Source organism: Physeter macrocephalus, chromosome 20, assembly GCF_002837175.3.
Source record: "Physeter macrocephalus isolate SW-GA chromosome 20, ASM283717v5, whole genome shotgun sequence".
NCBI lineage: Eukaryota > Metazoa > Chordata > Mammalia > Artiodactyla > Physeteridae > Physeter > Physeter macrocephalus.
In genome coordinates, this window is record NC_041233.1 from 72,985,074 (window position 1) to 73,001,894 (window position 16,821).

At 49.5% G+C, this 16,821-nt stretch overlaps 1 protein-coding gene across 2 annotated transcripts in view; it reads right to left on the bottom strand.

Moving 5' to 3' along the window:
• The window catches only part of RGS10 (regulator of G protein signaling 10), a 38,270-nt gene extending 22,234 nt beyond the window's left edge, over window positions 1-16,036 (bottom strand). The window contains exons 1-4 of one of the 2 annotated variants that reach the window (XM_007108056.4): window positions 15,988-16,036; window positions 15,402-15,506; window positions 4,713-4,831; window positions 3,225-3,311 (exon numbers count right to left, since the gene is read on the bottom strand). In XM_007108056.4, coding sequence (XP_007108118.1) covers window positions 3,225-3,311; window positions 4,713-4,831; window positions 15,402-15,450 — 255 coding nt within the window. In that variant the 5' untranslated portion in view covers window positions 15,451-15,506; window positions 15,988-16,036. Of the gene's footprint in view, window positions 1-3,224; window positions 3,312-4,712; window positions 4,832-15,401; window positions 15,551-15,987 lie in introns of those variants that run through there. The other variant, XM_007108057.4, reaches the window with a different exon arrangement.
• Window positions 16,037-16,821: the final 785 nt, after the last annotated feature.

Sequence of the window (16,821 nt, forward strand, 5' to 3'; positions counted from 1 at the left end):
CTGCGCGGCCGGAGCCTGTGCCCTGCAAGGGGAAAGGCCCCAGAAGAGGGAGGCCCGCATACCACAAAAAAAAAAAAAAAAAAAAAAAAAAAAAAAAGATGCAATAGTGAGATTTGCATCAATCCCATAACTGCCTTAGTTCACTGTAAAGATAAATGGTCCACAAACTTCGTGCTGGATCAGAGGTAATAAGTCTGATGGTGAAATGCAGTTGGGCTGACTTCTCCCTGTGCTATGTCCTCTCTGCTTCCTAAAATCAGTGAAACAGAGCTTACTTCTGGTTCTACTTCCCCTGCAGCCAGACCCACTACATGGTCTGCAGCGGAGACCTGAGCTGCATCCTGGCTCTGTCTGCACCGAGCTGGACGGCTGTAGGCGAGCCACAGCTTAACCTCCCAGACCACAGACCAGCATCTGGAAGGGTGGGAACTGTCACGATGCTGAGTGTGATGTCCCAGACCAAGGTGTGGACCCTGCAGGCCTCACACAGGGTCCTCCCCTTCCCAGCTCTGTCTGCATCCTCAGGCGGCTGACGGCAAGGCAGCATTCACTGCCCAGAAGCAACATCCGGGCCTCAGGACACAAACCTTCAAGGAGTCATATGCTAGGTGTCAGGGCTAGGGGAGCAGAGAGGGGCTGCCAGATTCTGGAAGCTCTGGCTGTAGGATGTGGACGGGACAGTGCAGTCCAACCCCGTGGCTCTTCAGTGCTCACCTTGACACCCCGGTTCTCCAGCTGTGGTCCCATTCTCAGACATAGCAGACCCAGCCTACCCCCCCTCAAGCACAAGCCTCCCGCCTTCTGGTCTTCCTTCAGCTCTTCTCTCCAGGCCTTCCTCCCCACAGGTTGTCCCCTCTTCCAGGAACACTCCCCCCATCTCCAAACTCCGCTTAGATGTCAGCTTAAGAGTCACTTCCCCAGGGACCTTCCTGACACCCACTGTCTGTGCTCCCACGGATCCCGCACTTCCCATTTCTGTTCTCGTCACACTTGCAAAGGCTTGTTTAACAAGCAGCTTCCCCTCTAGAGGCCTGTTCCCTAAAGAGTCTCATCTGTCTTGTCCCTGTGTGTCACCCATATTTTTCACAAGGCCCGGCCCCAAGCAGGCATGCGGCAAAGATCTGGCGAACTCAACTGAATTGAAGGGCACGTCAGTATCACGTGCAGGGAAGACGACTGGGCGGCTCAGGGGGCAGGTTCAAGCCCCAGCTCAGCCGTGTGGGGACCTCAACTGCCTGGTTTGTACACTGCAGGGGTAGCTGGCTGGCCTGTCAGTCCCTCTAACCTCCAACATGCAAATTAAGGCAGAGAAATGGACATCTGTCTGCCTGCTTGACTCCGAGCTAGGGTTTTAGGGTGAGGCCGGATGAATCCATTGCCCAGGCCAGCATTTATTGACGGTTGTCGCTGGGCCCTGTGCTGGGTGCTGGGGGCAAAGGACTGCGATGGGCATGCCTGCCTGAAGGGGCACAGCCAACACCTGAGACCATTCACCAACCCAAAGGGATCAGATAAAGTCATCCAGGGTGAAGAAGCAGGAAGGAAGCAAATGCCCAGCGTCATGCCGGGGATGGCTTTCTGGGCTGACCTAGGAAATTCAGCTCAAGGGATCTTGGAATCCATCCTTGGCCCTACAGAGGGGAAGGTGATAGAGCGAAGGTCACACAGCTCCATCTTGGGGAAAGGGTGTCTGAGGTGGAAAAGCCTTTGAATAAACCAATGAGAGACATTTTCTGCAAACGCATGATGGCTTTTGGCCTCATGGATTCCAGCTTTTGGAGCCAGAGGCTTAAAAACTGGCAGCCCACAAGCCACATCTGCCCATGGATAGGTTTTGTCTGGCAGGCAAGGTTTTACATTTTTTAAAAATTAGTTCCATCATTTATAAAATTGGATGGTTTCACATAAGAATCCAAATGTCCAGCTCCTCTGGAAAAACAGGCAGCATCAGACTAAAAATGGGAGAAGATGCCTTAAGAAGCAAGGTTCCTCAGGGTTCTGGGGCAAGGGTGGGCAAGCGAAGGCCTAGGTGGGTAGAACCCAAAGCAGGGAAAGCTCAGACGGCCACAGACCCCAAAGCGTTCACTGCCAAAGTCAGCTGAACAAGCACCTACAGCCTCTGGAGGCAGGGCAGGCCACCCACCCGCTAATGGCCCCAGTCCCCACCACCCCCTGCAGCCTCTTACAAAAAAACCTCACTCGTGCACATTATTACCGGCTCCCGTAGGCATTTAGCCACTAGCCTCTTAGAAATACACAGGCCTGAGCCTCGTAATTACACCCAATCCACAAGCCTCCTTCCCCGTAATCTCCTCCACCTCCCCAACACCCAACCTTCAGTGGCAGAAAATCTGGCTGGCATTGGAGCTAAAGGCTACCTCCTGCAAAGAGCACACATGCACCCAGGAGAACAGTCAGAAACTTTCTATGTGGGATGCCTGCCAACTACAAGGTGTTTCGTAAAGACATACCGATTAACTGACAATCCATCTGATGCGCGTTGTGCTTTTATCACCACACATCTGCTTTACGGTGTCCGTACAAAACACAGACATGTCAAACTCCGGGGGAAGCATTCACACAACTTATTCATGAAAAAGAAATCATACTCGATGAGAAACTCTCAATGACTTAAATCATTATTTTTACTTTAAACATTTGTCCATTTGAACGGCTCCATTTAAAAATAGATTAACAAGGCTTCCCTGGTGGCACAGTGGTTAAGGGACACGGGTTTGAGCCCTGGCCCGGGAAGATCCCACATGCCACGGAGCAACTAAGCCCGTGCGCCACAACTACTGAGCCTGAGCTCTAGAGGACGCAAGCCGCAACTACTGAGCCCAAGTGCCACAACTACTGAAGCCCGCGCTCCTAGAGCCCATGCTCCGCAGCAAGAGAAGCCACCACAACGAGAAGCCCGCACACCGCAACGAAGAGCGGCCCCCGCTCGCCGCAACTAGGGAAAGCCCGCGTGCAGCAACGAAGACCCAACGCATCCAAAAGTCAATAAATTAATTAATTTTAAAAAATAGATTAACACGCTTTTTAAAAAAATTGTTAATATTTGACCAATACAACATAGGCTATCCTGAAGCTTAAATCTTCCCCCAAATCCAATATGGATCAGATTTCCCTAGGCAATTTCAAAATTTGTTGGAAAGGCAAATGTAACTTTATAAGGAGAGACGAAAATTACCAAGAATGTGATTATAGAGTCGAAGTACCTGCTTTTTATCTTGTGTTTTCTTAAAATCTTCACATGCTAGCCAAAATAAAACATTTTCTTCACTGAATTCCTTTTTCAAAAATTCCTATGGATGAAAAGAAGACAAAATATCAAACAGCATTCTACTTAAAAAACAAATAATGCATTTCCCTACAAGAACTAAGTCAAAATGCAACAAATGAGGCTGTTCATTCACACTGTAAAAGCTCCACCCTGACAACAAAGTGTATGTTTAATGTTAAAGCTGGAATTTCATATGCATTTGAACTTAATGGGTTTGACATTGTGAAGAAGAGTAAAAATGAAGTAGGAATCTACCCACAATTCTCAACTGACAATAAATTACCAAAAAGTAAATTAAAGTGGAAGATATATTAGTTCCTTCCAGACAGTGTTTAAACAAAGTACATTCCTCCAAAATCAGGCTCATTTTTTTAAACAAAAGAAAAGAAAACATACTAAGCATGTCTAAAAATGCCACAGTGAAAACTACTTCAAGCTGGAGGTGTGCTTTCTTTTGGCAGATGTTGGGGGCTTAGTGGCACAGCCAGCTATCCTGCTGTGCACGGAAAAGTTTTCTCTCCGAGATCTAGACAGTGCTCTAGATGGTGGCCCTGTGTCCAGAAATGCCTGCTACCCCCTCCTTGGAGTCTGCTACAGAGATCAACAGCATGAGGGCTTATCCTGGCCTGACCCAAGACTTAAAGACAGAAGTCTGGGACTCAGGCAGATACAAGGCGTTCTTGAAATTCACCTGTGCTTCTTCTGACACTTGGGGTTTCTGCAGGCCATTTCTAGGCAGTCCTGACACTTCCCCAACCACCTGCCCTCCTCTCTGAGTTCATCTTCACTTTGTCAGCTGATGTCCAGCCTCTTTCACTCTGTTAATATGTATCCTGAGAGTCCCCAACATACAAGTGAACAAACCTTCACATCAGAGAGACCCAGACCACCCCCGCCCAGGTGTCACAGAGCTGGAAATTCTTTGTAGATTCTGCCAGTGAGCACAGTACCTCTTCCTCATCACCCCACCCGCCTCCCATCCAGCTATATAAAAACCAGAAAGAGGGACTTCCCTGCTGGCGCAGTGGATAGGACTCTGCGCTCCCAAAGCAGGGGGCTCAGGTTCAATCCCTGGTCAGGGAAATAGATCCCACATGTATGCCACAACTAAGAGTTCACATGTCACAACTAGGGAGCCCATGTGTTAAAACTAAGGAGCCCGCCTGCCGCAACTAAGACCTGGTGCAACCAAATAAATAAATTTAAAAAAAAACAAAACAGAAAACAGAACAGTCTGTGCACGCCCCTCCGTGCTGGTCCATGACTACCCAGGAAAGCATTTCCATCTTGGTCATGACAGGTGAGAAGTTCTGCTTCTCAAGTTGGGCCAGACAGTGTTAAAACCTGGCCTGTGTTCCACCCACAGGCTTCTAAACTTCTTTGTATGTGCATCAAGCCCGGTGAACAATGAAAAAAGTCAAACCCTAAATCTTTTCACGCCTTCCGGGTCTTCAAGCAGATTCTCCAGAGAAGCTGCCCATTTGTCTGTGCTCTTGGGATTCTGGTGGCTGCTGCTGGAACTCCCAGCACTGTCGTGGATGTCTGCAAAACAAAGTTTAGACTGTGTATGTGGCCCAGAGATACTGTCATCTGTCAAGTCTCCCTCAAGCCCTCCTCCCAGGGACCTTGACTCAATATAGCAACTCTTCCCCCATTACATTCTGTGCACAGTCTTATAACTATCCTGCTGTGTTGTGACTGCACGACCGGCTCTCACCAGTCTGAAAGCTCCTCTGCATCTTGATCTTGTATCTCCAGCAGGTAGCTCATTGCCTGGCACATAAATTAAAGTGTGTACCAGGGCCGGGACGGGGGTGGGGAAAGGGAGGCACTGGCCAGAGGTGCAAAATTTAAGGGGGGGGGTGCCCCAAAAACTCAGGCATCAGGTAAATGAGGTTTTCATGCAATATTCTGAAAAATCAAAATTAATGTAAAAAATTCCATAATGAGCAAAATACCAAAAATTTAAATAAAGACAGGATTATTATAACTGATTTTTCCTTGTGCCTCTCAGGTTCCAATATGTCTCGGCAGGACGCTGTTACGAAGGGCATAGGCTAAATGAATCAGTGACTTTGCACCTGCACATCTGCTGCACTCTCTTACTCTTACCTCTAAAAAGAGCCTCCTGACTAAAGGAAAGGGGACGGGGACCTCCAACTAACACACTCTGGCTACTTGCCTGAAGGAGGAAGTAACAACACAAACACACCTCATCTACAGAATTTGGCCCCTTTCTGGAGTCGAGGGAAAATCCATGATGTCACTTCGGATGGACCCAGGTTCCAAACCCAGTTTAGCCAATTCGAACTATGTGAACATGGGCAAAACTCTGTGTAAGATGAAGATAATCCCCCTGTCTCTTGGGGTTATCAGAAGGATTAAAGGAGGAAACACATCAGGCACCTAGATGCTCACAGTGGACCCTCAAAAAAATATTAGTTCTTCTCTCTGCTTCCTTAAAATAATGATTTATCAAGTGAACTATTTTTATAGCTAATACTTCTTTTCTCCACTGCTTTCTTTTTTTTTCAAAGTAGAGACATGTCTCTCTAAAGAAAAGTTTGAATCTGGGAGAAAATAAACTTTAAATTAAGAAATCAGCAAAACAAATCATTTTAAAAAGATAAATTTTTAAAGCCTTATGAATATTAATTGCCGCAAGTAGCTAGGCGGTCATACGGTTTCAAATGTTTTTGGAAGAAAGTTGTATCAGAATATGTTGAACATGGAAGTAACTCAGCTTCTGTGATCTATTGTATTCTATTGGAGGTCAACAAACATATTAATTTCTCAAGCAGCTGAGACTCGGTCTCCTAGCATCTGGGAAAACTACCTGGGTTCTATACATTGATTGGCTGATTTGGGCTAAATAAAGCAGAAGCAATAATGCATTGGTGATGGAGCACATAAGAGAGTTGTTTGGGACAAATCCATTCCTTTACTTGAGAGGTAAACTCACTCAAACATCACAAATGGACCTGACACTTCTCTAAAGTGAATCTTCAGTTCGTGGATCTTAAATTAGTTCTCTGCTCTCTTTGCAAATGTTAAAACAGCAGGCTTCTGAACACTGCCTTTCTTCCCCACGAAGTATAAATCAAATTAAAAGATCTTTATGGTAAGAAATTTCTGCAACAGGGTTCATTCTGCCAAGCATTTCACAAATTTACTCCCTGTTCTCTACCCGAAGAATATACAGTTTGACAGTTTACTCCACTACCCTAGCAGATCTTCCCTTAAGTAAATAAGTTAGAGACACAAGTTCGCTGTTCCGGAAAAATCGTAGGTAGCCAGAAATTTCTCTCGCCATTGCAGAACAACTGCTTTGGCTATAACTTTTCAACCTTGGCCTGTAGTGATTCCAAACCTCTTGACGTTCTTTTCAATAATAAACCAAACCACATTTGGGTTTTCACGGCCTCACTGTCTTGCAAATAAATACACTTGGTGGATTCCCATTTAGCCAATAGAGTGCTCTGGTTAACTAGATCTTCTGGTTAACTGAGAGATAAGATAGCCATCCCCACCGTGAGACAATTGCTCCCTCACTCCCCTCTTTTATTTCATACTCTAGTCATTTTGCATATTAGGTTTCTGTGCTGGCTTTCGTGTGAACAAAAAGTTTTACAACTCAAAACCCACTCATCTGATTTAGTCTCCTTATTTAACAGACTGAGAAATAAAGGTCCAGAGAGTAAGGTGACCCAGCTAAGGAACTGCTGGATGGAACCAGTACTGGGACTTAAATATGCGGGCAATTGTCCCCACAAGGACCACCTCTATGGAACCCCTCGGGTGCCTCGGAACACAGGAGTTTGCAGATGGGTGGCCCTTCCTTTCAGTTCCCTCCTAGGCCACCATTTCCCTTCCATCGATGTCACGAAATACGTCTATGGCTGACACTGTTACAGAAGGCACAGAATTTTCAGGGCTGGCCCACAAAGCATACCAAGACACAGAAAGTATCTCCGTAGCCATGGTTATTAGTTTCGGCTTTGGTGTCATGGGTAAAGAGAAATTTCTTCTTGCCCGTCTGCTCACCTTCTGCCCTAGCAGTCCTTTTACTACAGGAATCTTCTACTCAAACTCTGCTGCCATGTGTTTTCACTTTTCCAGAAATACTGACTTGAATTTTGCCAAGACTTCCTGATTGTCTTTTAATTTTGATTAAGGTCTTTGGCTATGCCTTTTATTTTTAATCCTTCTTGATTGGTATCAACATAGATAGATATCTCTAGTTAGAGAAACATTTGCAAACTCCATTCACTTAATGATGTCTCTCTTTTCCAAGTCATTATCCCCAACCTCCAATGATACTGGCAGAGGTCCACTCCATTTGGCAATGCCGTAAGAGACTGCCCCCAACCTGAGGCATTTCCATTTCTCAGGATCCTCATCGGTACAAGTAGACTTCCACTATTTTCCGATGCATGTAAGTAAGGACTGCCTAAGACAACTTAGTTCACTTTAAATGTTACAATCAGTCCAATGATGTATAGGAGAAAGAAATAACCTTTCTTCACAGCAAGCAAGTTTACTTCTGAGCTTAAGAATAAAGCAAAAACAAGAGTTCCCAGCTTCCCAACTCCTTCCCAGTTCCTGGCACTTGGAAACACAAAGGTCCAACACTCTTCTTTCCTTTTTCCTTGATAAAAGTTTCCATTTTAGATGGATTACACAAGAAGGTAGGTTGGGAATGCACAGCTGGAAAAAGAGTTAAACCTATCTTTCTAGCAGCTTTAAGATCACTCAAGCTAGTAAGGAGCAGTTGGTGATGACATTTGTTTGTTTCCATTTTGTCCAGCTCTGCTCATTTGTTGTTGTCATTTAGATCATCTGTAAAACATTTCTGCAATGAAAAGAATAATTTTTTTTACCTCCTGGGCCCTTCAAAGCATTTTAGATCTTCAGATTTTTGCAGGCACGATACTTACGTTTCAATATACTCATCTTCAGATGAATCTGTCATTGGCTAATGATAAGCATTAACACTGACGAATTATTCACAACGTGCTAGGTACTATTCCAAGCTTTTTCCATGGGTTAAATCATTCTGTTCTCACAACGACCCTCAGATGTGGTTAGTATTATCCTCACTTCACAGATGAGGAAACGGAGGCACAGTAACTCACAAGGGGCACCCAGCTAGAAACGGGGAGTCACGGTCCAAGCCCAGGTAGTCCTGCCTCCAGAGCCCAGGCCATCTGCCACAATGGCCTGCCATTGTTAGTTTTGGTATCTGCTGATCTTCACACTCACAGAAGCCAGAACATGACGACAGCCTTGAAAAGAATGATAACACTTATGTGTGAGAAGACTGCAAAAACTAAGAGTCCAATTCCTTGCAGACAAAAACCCACCTACAACTGGGCCAGAATCATCCAGCACATAAACACAACGGGCATACGCTTTCCATTTACGTTTATGCTGTTCTGTGTGGTAAAAGCTGTTATTTCAAAGTGGCACAGCATCCGGGTAGAGAGGGGCTGAGGCGGACTGCTTGCAGCATATTGTGTGATGCATTATTTATAGATGCTATGATGTCATACCTAACAGAGACCTTCTCCAGACATTAATTCCTTGGAAATCCATACTCAAAAGGCATCTCTAACACTCATCAGAACAAATTCCTGCTATTACTCTTTAGGAAGGTCTGGCTAATGATCCTGCATAGACAATTTCCCCAAGTCAAAGATTTTAGTAAAATCTCAATATCCAGCTTCCTCAACAGCAGAGTCAACTTACATCCTCAGAGGGTTTGTTAAAGGCACCCCCCAAACGCACAGCACATTAAAGAAAACAAACTAAACATTCAAGCCCAGGAAAAGGCAGAAATGTTAACCCTAAATTCTAACGTGGTTTGGTACCACACACACACACACACACACACACACCACACTCCTTTAAAATACTCAGGGAAAGTACACAGCCCACAAAACTGATTTAAAACCTCATATCACCTATATCACATCAAACATTACATTTTTTTAAAAAAGTCATCCCACTTAGAAGCAGAGAATCTGTTTTCACAACTGGTGATCCATGTAAGGCTGCAGAGAAACTGGGTCATGGAAACCCTCTATCTAAATATTACTTGAGTGTTTATCAGCTCCGGTATCTAGCTTCTGAGAATAATGACCCTTCAGGCATGCAATTCCCTTGGTAGGGAGGTTTGCATTAACTGCCGTTAGCAGAAAATAAAAATAAAAACGTTTTGAAATAATCATACTGATAGCAAGCATCAAAGACCAGAGCAGGCCAACAGGCTGGAGAGGTCAGCTGGGCTCAGAAACGGCCTCATGGCAGTTTTCCCACGAGGTCTGAGGCCTCAGAAAAAGTCAAGCTGCTCAGGCGAGCCCTCCAGAGGCCCCCTGTGCACCTGTGTCTGCACCACACACACCCCTATCTCTACTCTGCCTGACAGCACCCCGCGATGGGTGAGCTGATGGCATATCTGATAGCCAAAGGGGTGGGGACCCTTCCTTACGTGCCATGCTCTGTGGTCTGCCTGGGGAGGTCCCCACAGCCCAAAACTCTGCTGCCTTCTCAGAGACGCTTTGTGCGAGACAGACGGGGGCTGCGGGGCTCCTGAACACCCTTTTGGAGCCGGAGGAAAAACAAGCCTCAACATCCTCTTCTGAGTGGACTAAACAACAAGTGGCCCCCGGTTTCCACTTTCTACCAGAGGGAAGGAAATAAGAACGCCAGACTGTTATCTGTAGCCTCCCTAGAATCCTCACTTTCTAGGCAAAGGCCCAGAAAAAATAAAAACTACCCAGGAGCCCAATTCTGGAGGTGAAAGTGAAGACCCTGCCCATATTTTTTCTCACTTTCCAGAAGCCCCCACGCTTCCTCTGGGACCTGACTTATGCAGAAATGTGCCCTCGCTCTCCCCTGGCCCCCACCTCAGGGCAAATAAGTAACTTTTTCCCTCCAGTGTCAGTAGGGTAGACTGTGTATTTCTTGAGAGTAAGAGCTATGTCTTCCTCAGGGTCTGCAGTGCCGGGCACTCATGTATAGATTTATAGTGATAGCTGTTTTCTGATAGATTGCCAGGTTGAGCGGGGGACAAAGCAGAGAGGAGGATGATGGTTGTAAAAAGAGATGGCATTTACTGAACACTGACTACATCCCATCTCAACCTCACAGCCGTTGGAGGTTGGGTCCATCGGTGGCCCATTTTACAGATGAGGAAACTGAAGCACAACAAGGTTAAATCACTTGCTCCAAAGGGGAAAGCCAGGAAGTCGATGAGCTGGGACTCAACCCTAGGCTGTCTGGCTGCAGAGGCTGTTAAGGGAAGGGCAGGGAAAGATGCAAGAAATAAAAGGCGGGCCCTTTTTCTCCGGGAAATTAAAATTAATTGAGAAGATGAGGCCAGGCAGTCCCAGATGGCTATCTGGCCGCAACGCCACACACTGCCATGAAGTTTTCGTCACTGGTCCATGAAAGAATGAGAATAAGCAGAAGCAAATATTTACCAAGTGAGCTGTGCTGATCAAGTGGGACAGTCTTGGGTTGTCTTTTTTAAGTAGATAATTATATTTATTTACAGGGTACAAAAGACAAGAGCTACATAAGGGAGCACAGTGGGACAGGTCTTCCTATCACCCCTGTCCTTCAGCGACCCAGAGCCTCTCCCCTAGAAGCAACAGCCTCTGGAAGATTCTTGTGTATCAGGACAAGTTCTTTACATGAGATTATATCTCTCCTACTATTTGGGGTGTTGAAACATCCTTCATTTGTGGGATGATAAAGACAGTTGATGGGCTTCCCTGGTGGTGCAGTGGTTGAGAGTCCACCTGCCGATGCAAGGGACGCGGGTTCGTGCCCCGATCCGGGAAGATCCCACATGCCGCGGAGCGGCTGGGCCCGTGAGCCATGGCCGCTGAGCCTGTGCGTCCGGAGCCTGTGCTCCGCAACGGGAGAGGCCACAATAGTGAGAGGCCCGCATTCCGCAAAAAAAAAAAAAAAAAAAAAAAAAAAAAGACAGTTAGTTGATGATGGTATTGTTGGTTTTTAATGTCCCAACTGGAGAAAGAAAGAAGGAAAAGAAAGAAGGAAGTGGAGCAGAGAAGCAGGGAGGCAAAGAAGGAAAGAGAAAAGCCCACCGCTCCACACTCACTCTCTAAATACACGTGAGCAAGATGACACACTGGATACTGTGTGAGGTCACGCAGGCAGCTCTGGGCTCGGGTCAGAGATCTGAGTCCCCTGGTCTGTCCCTTCTGAAATGGGCGGCCTCTGCAGCTGTCCGGGGAGAGACAAGATGGGCAGGCTGCATTTCAGTGCAGAGAGGGAGGCAGGAGGCCTGGAAGAGCGGGCCTCCTGGAGCTTTGGGAGAGGACACAGGACAGAGGTGGGAATGTCCAGCCACCCAGGGGCGGGGCAGGCAGCGGGGGGACTGGGCGAGAAGGCAAGCCAGATGAGGGGTCCCTGAGCCCACCACAGAGCGGGGTCAGCAGAGCCAACCCACAGGCACTCGGCGGGGCCCTCGAGAGACGGGAACCTACTGGGAAGGGAAATGGGTCCCCGGAAGTCTGCAAGGGACTGTTTGGCTCCAGTGTGTGCCTCCTGACAGCTCTTATCGAGGAGCTGGTTCTGTCGCCTGCCTGGGCCCCCGCTGCCACCCCCGGGGCTGCTGCCGTGGAGAGCTATCTGGGGGAAGCAGGAGAAACTGGTGAGCGTAAATTTAGTACAATTTAAACAGCAAGTTCCCAGAGCCCAGCGGCAGGGGGCCGAGGGGATTACTCAACCCCAGGGAGGGAAATGACTCAGTTCACCCAGAAAGCCCTAGGAAATGGCCCAGCCAGGCACCTGCCTGGTTTCCACAATTTCTAACAGTGAGTAAAGGAGACATCAGTTCACATACAAAGTCTGTGAAGGCAAGTAAAGCACCCCGAGAGCCCGGCACCCACCAGTCCGCGAGCGGCATGCCGGTGGTGGTGTTCACGTCGGCACACGTGTATAAACCACGCCCCTCGCTCAGCCCCGCCTCTCTGTGGCCGCTTCGTTCTCCCTGAATCTGAAGGCCCGGCCCAGTGATGTTCTGCAGGGAAAATTTCCCCCAGCAGCCAAGCCGGCCCTGCCGCTGGGTTGTTACAACACAGACATTAAATTGTTATGTCAACTGTCATCTTTAAATAAAAACTTAAGCCCTGCCATAAATCTGAAACTGGTCCCAGAGGTTTAATGGGATAATGTATAACAGGCTCGGGGTGGGGGAGCGGGGAATTCCCCGGGCGGTTCAGCCCTTGTTCTGCTCGCAGGGGGCGGTGGAAGGCCGCGGCTCTGGCTTTGCTTTTCAAGCGAAGAGCTTCCCATTCACCATAAACAGTGCAAGTCGCTGTGGGGGGCAGGGTGGGTACACAGAATCCTTGCAGGGGTCCTCACACTTCAGTGGCATAAGAATCGACTGTCAAAAATGCAGCCAACTCTCCCTCCCACCTCGGGTCCGCAGGACTGAATCCGGGACGAGGGGGGGCGGGGCCTGGGGGGCCTGGAAAGCTGCATTTTGTCGAGCCCACCTCCACTCCCACCCCCTTGTGGTTCGTGAACACACTCTGAGAAAGCTCAGGAAGGAGAATATTTGCACTTTGAATCGCACTTCGAAACTTGGAATTAAGCGTTGGGAGCACCAAACCTCAGTTTAAAGACATGGTCTCCAATAAGATTTTGCAGAAAAGCAAGAAAGGTGTGGAGTAAAAGGAGCTGGGAGGCAGGACTGCAGCCAGGCTAAAATCAGGGTCCAGGAGGGGTGGATCCGGTTTTTGTGGGGCCAGAAACTTACACAATCTGGAGAGCCACTTTAAGAAAAATAATTCAAAATCACCAAAAAAAAAAAAAAAAATCAGTCCAGGGTCCCATGGATCACTTGGCTGGCTTCCCAGTGCCTTTGCCTCGGGGCCCACATTCCCCCTTTCTCACTGCTGGGTGGTGATGACCAAACTGGCAGGGGCTCATTTGTCCTTTCCCATCAGGGGGTAGACATTAAACCTAAAAATCATAAAGAAATCGGGCTCTTGGAAGTCAGGCATTTAATACCAATCCATGATTTTTAGCTGATCTTTGATCAGCTGATCACTGAACTTTCTATCAGTGACCTAACCACATTTCATCAGACTTAAAATGTGTTACCCTGAAAGAGGTACACTCCACTGGTGTCCCTAAAACTGCCCCCAGACTTTCTGGGGTACCACCTGCCCACATGCAACAGCACCCCAAAACCATGTATGTCCCGTAATTCATTTGTTCTATTTGGAAGACTTCCACCCAAAAGCGAACTGTGCAGGGATGTTCAAAGCAGTTCTATTTATAATAGGAAAGGCGGAAAAGATAACAGCTAACCATTATTACTCAGTAATGCCACGCACTGCACTAGGGACTTCATATATATGCCTTCACATATTTGATTCCACAGCTCTATGGAACCCACTTTACAGATGGGAAAACAGACGCAGAGGTGTGCTGGTAAACCAGCTCTCCCAGGGAAAACCAAAAACACTTGATTTTTAGCATCTGCTGATTTCCACAGTGTAAATGGCCACTGGTAGCCAATTTCAAGCTACCTACGGTTTAGCAACCAGCTTCCAAATTTCCCAATAATTTAGCAACTGGCTCGGAGGTAAAGTAACTTGCCCAAGGTAGCTGAATGATAGAGTCACGGTGGGAACCAGGAGTTTAACTTCAGAGTCCAGGCTCTGACCACCACTCCATAGGCCTGTGAATATCTAACAATAAGGAATGGCTGAAATGAACACCCACAGGGGAATCCTTTGACCCACAGGTAACACAGAAAGGTTTACATGACCACTAACACTAACTCTAATATAAGCAATTTATAACTCTATGAAGTCCTACTTTATTAGAGTTGTCCTAAATATTAAATGCAATAATTTGTAAAATTTGATGGATGAGAAACCAGCTTCGATTTAGTGTTTAAAGAAGGGTATTTTATTCCCATTTTGCAGATCCTTATCTGCACGGAGAGGCTCCACAGCTAGTAGTGGTGGAGGTGGGATTTGGACCCAGCCAACCTACTTTCCAGTCCATCCTCTTCACCACAGTGTCCTCATAAAATACATTAGGTGAAAAAAAGATACGGGCCAACACGTACAGCCTCTTGGTACTAGCAGAAACGTCTCGGAGTGGGAGGCGGCAGAAAAGCCTCTGAACTCCAGAGTCAGGCCGAGCTGGGTCTGAAAGATTCTCCGTCACCTAAGTGTGACTTGGAGCACGTTACCTAATAGCTCCTGGCTCCAGTTCCCTTCTCCGTAAAGTGGGGAGAACAATGCCTATCTCAATGGGTTGCCCTAAAGGTGAAGAGAGAATTCACAAAACAGAGTGAACCCAGACCCGGGCCCACAATTAGCGCTCAAAGGGGCTTAGCTATTAGGAGCAAAAAGGGTAAGATGGTTGGAATCAAATGCATGGTTTCATCTTCACCATGGGTTCTTTGTCCTGTCAAATCGTTCCAAATTGTGGCTCGTCCAGAGTGACAGCCAAACTGTATCCTTTGTCGGCTCTTCCCTGGCGCTAACTGCAGATGCGCCCTTCACCTGGTGTTCACCTCCTTCTCTGCTCCATAGCTCGGCTCCTCGGCTCAGAACAGAAGGCGTCCGGCAGCCAAGGCCTGGCAGCCCTGTCGGATGCCCGGGGTCCAGGCGTGCCTTTCCTGGCGCCGCGTGGGCATCATTCGTACCAACGCCCGCAGCGGAGGCAGAGGACTCCCGAAGGGAGGGACCTCGCGCGACGTTCTGCTTTCGGAATCTAGAGCCCATACTACCTCCAAAGTTTGGAGGTGTTTCGGATCTCCTTTTTCTCCCAGACCATCACTAAAAAGAAAACTGCTGTTGTTCCTCCTTGCAGACAAACTTCCTCCCCAGCGCGCCTCTCAGGGCTCTGCGCTTCCGCCGCGGCTCGGACCACAGGGGCGCTGGACGGAGCAGGGAGAAGTGGCGCGCTCGGCCGGGGCTCCCCTCGGTGCGGCATCGCGGAGCCGCGCCCGAGCCTAGTAAGGATGCCGTGGGCGGGCAGCGCCTGCCCGGGCGGTTCATCGCAGCCCCTGCGGGCGCCCCAATCCCCAGCACGCGGGGTCCCGGGAGCTTACCTGACGGCGGCCGCTTCCTGCTCAGCCGACTCACGGCGCGGTTAAACATAGCCGCGGGCAACCCAGGGAGGAAGGAGGATCCGCTGGGCAGCGCGGCGGCTGAGCCTGAGGAAGGCGAGGAGGAGGAGCCCGCTCAGCACCGCCCCGGAGCGTGCGGCCCCCACCCTGCCGCCCTCCTCCCGGCCAGACGCCGCGTGGCGCGCTCCGTGCGCCCTAGCGGCCCGCCCAGGAGGGGGCCCTGCGGTCCCGCCCCGGGGTGCCTGGGCGGGCAGGGCGCACCCGGGTGACTCCCAAACGCCCGGACCCGGCCCAGATCCCAGGAGGGAGCGCACTCTCTCGGAAGTAGTCCGCGCCGCCCGGGGTTTGGGAACCCTGCCCCGGCGGTTCGCGGGTCCCGGGGACCCTTCGCCGCGCGGCGGGGTTCTCCAGAGAAGCCGCCCGAGCCCCGCCGTACCCTGCCCCCAGCTCCAGCGTCCGTCCCTGCCTCCCGCCCTCTCCCTGCAGCCCTGGGAAACGGACGCGGCGCCTTCGGCGCACTGCGCTTCGTGGCTCAGCGCGCTTTTGCCGGGCGGCCGGCGAGGGTCACCTCCTGGTCCAGAGACCGGGAAGCTGAGGCCTCGCGGTTCTGCAAAACCCAGGGGCGGCCCACGGCCTTCGCCTCCTTGCCCTCGGGTTCCAGGATCCCTGCGCGCCCGGGCTTGCCCGTGCCGCGACTCCGTGGGCGCTGGGCCTTCCCACGGCCGCGAAAGCCAGCGGGGCGTCGCCAGGACCCGGGCCGCGGTGTCCGCGGGCGGAGCGAGCCGAGCCGGAGCCGGTGGGCGCCCTCTCCCGGGCCGCGCTGCGCGGGCGCCGAAATTTGGTCACCTTCTGCCCTTGGTCTTGAGGCTCCAAGGGCGGCCCTCGGGGGAATTCCGTAGGAACCCCTCAGGTTCCAGCGCGGAGCTATGCCTCTGCCCCGCACACCGGCTGGCCGGAGACACTAACTTTCGGGACACGTGGCGCACCTTTCGGCAGGGCCTTTGCGCTCCAAGCTCGGAATCCCTCGGGCCGCGCTGCGCTCTACTTCTGATTTCTCCTCTTCTCGCCGCCAGTCACCTGCTCAGGGCCGCCAGCTCCACTCGAACCTATTATCTCATTTCTTCTGCAAAACAGCCCAAGAGGGGGTATCATTAGCCCCATTTTCTTGAGGATTTGGTTTACGAGGAATTGTCTTTCTGGCGAGTCCTAGTTTTCTCCTGTGTATCTGGCTTTGTCTCTAAATTGGTCTTTATTTTTAGCTGTACTAATTGCTATTTTTCTAAACTGTTCCCCAGTCGTCGGTCCCCCCTCCACCCATCCTTTCTCGGTATTTTCACTAGTTGGCATTTTCTTTTATGTCCTCTATTCTGAGCTTCCCATTCCGCTAATTTTTCCTCCCTCC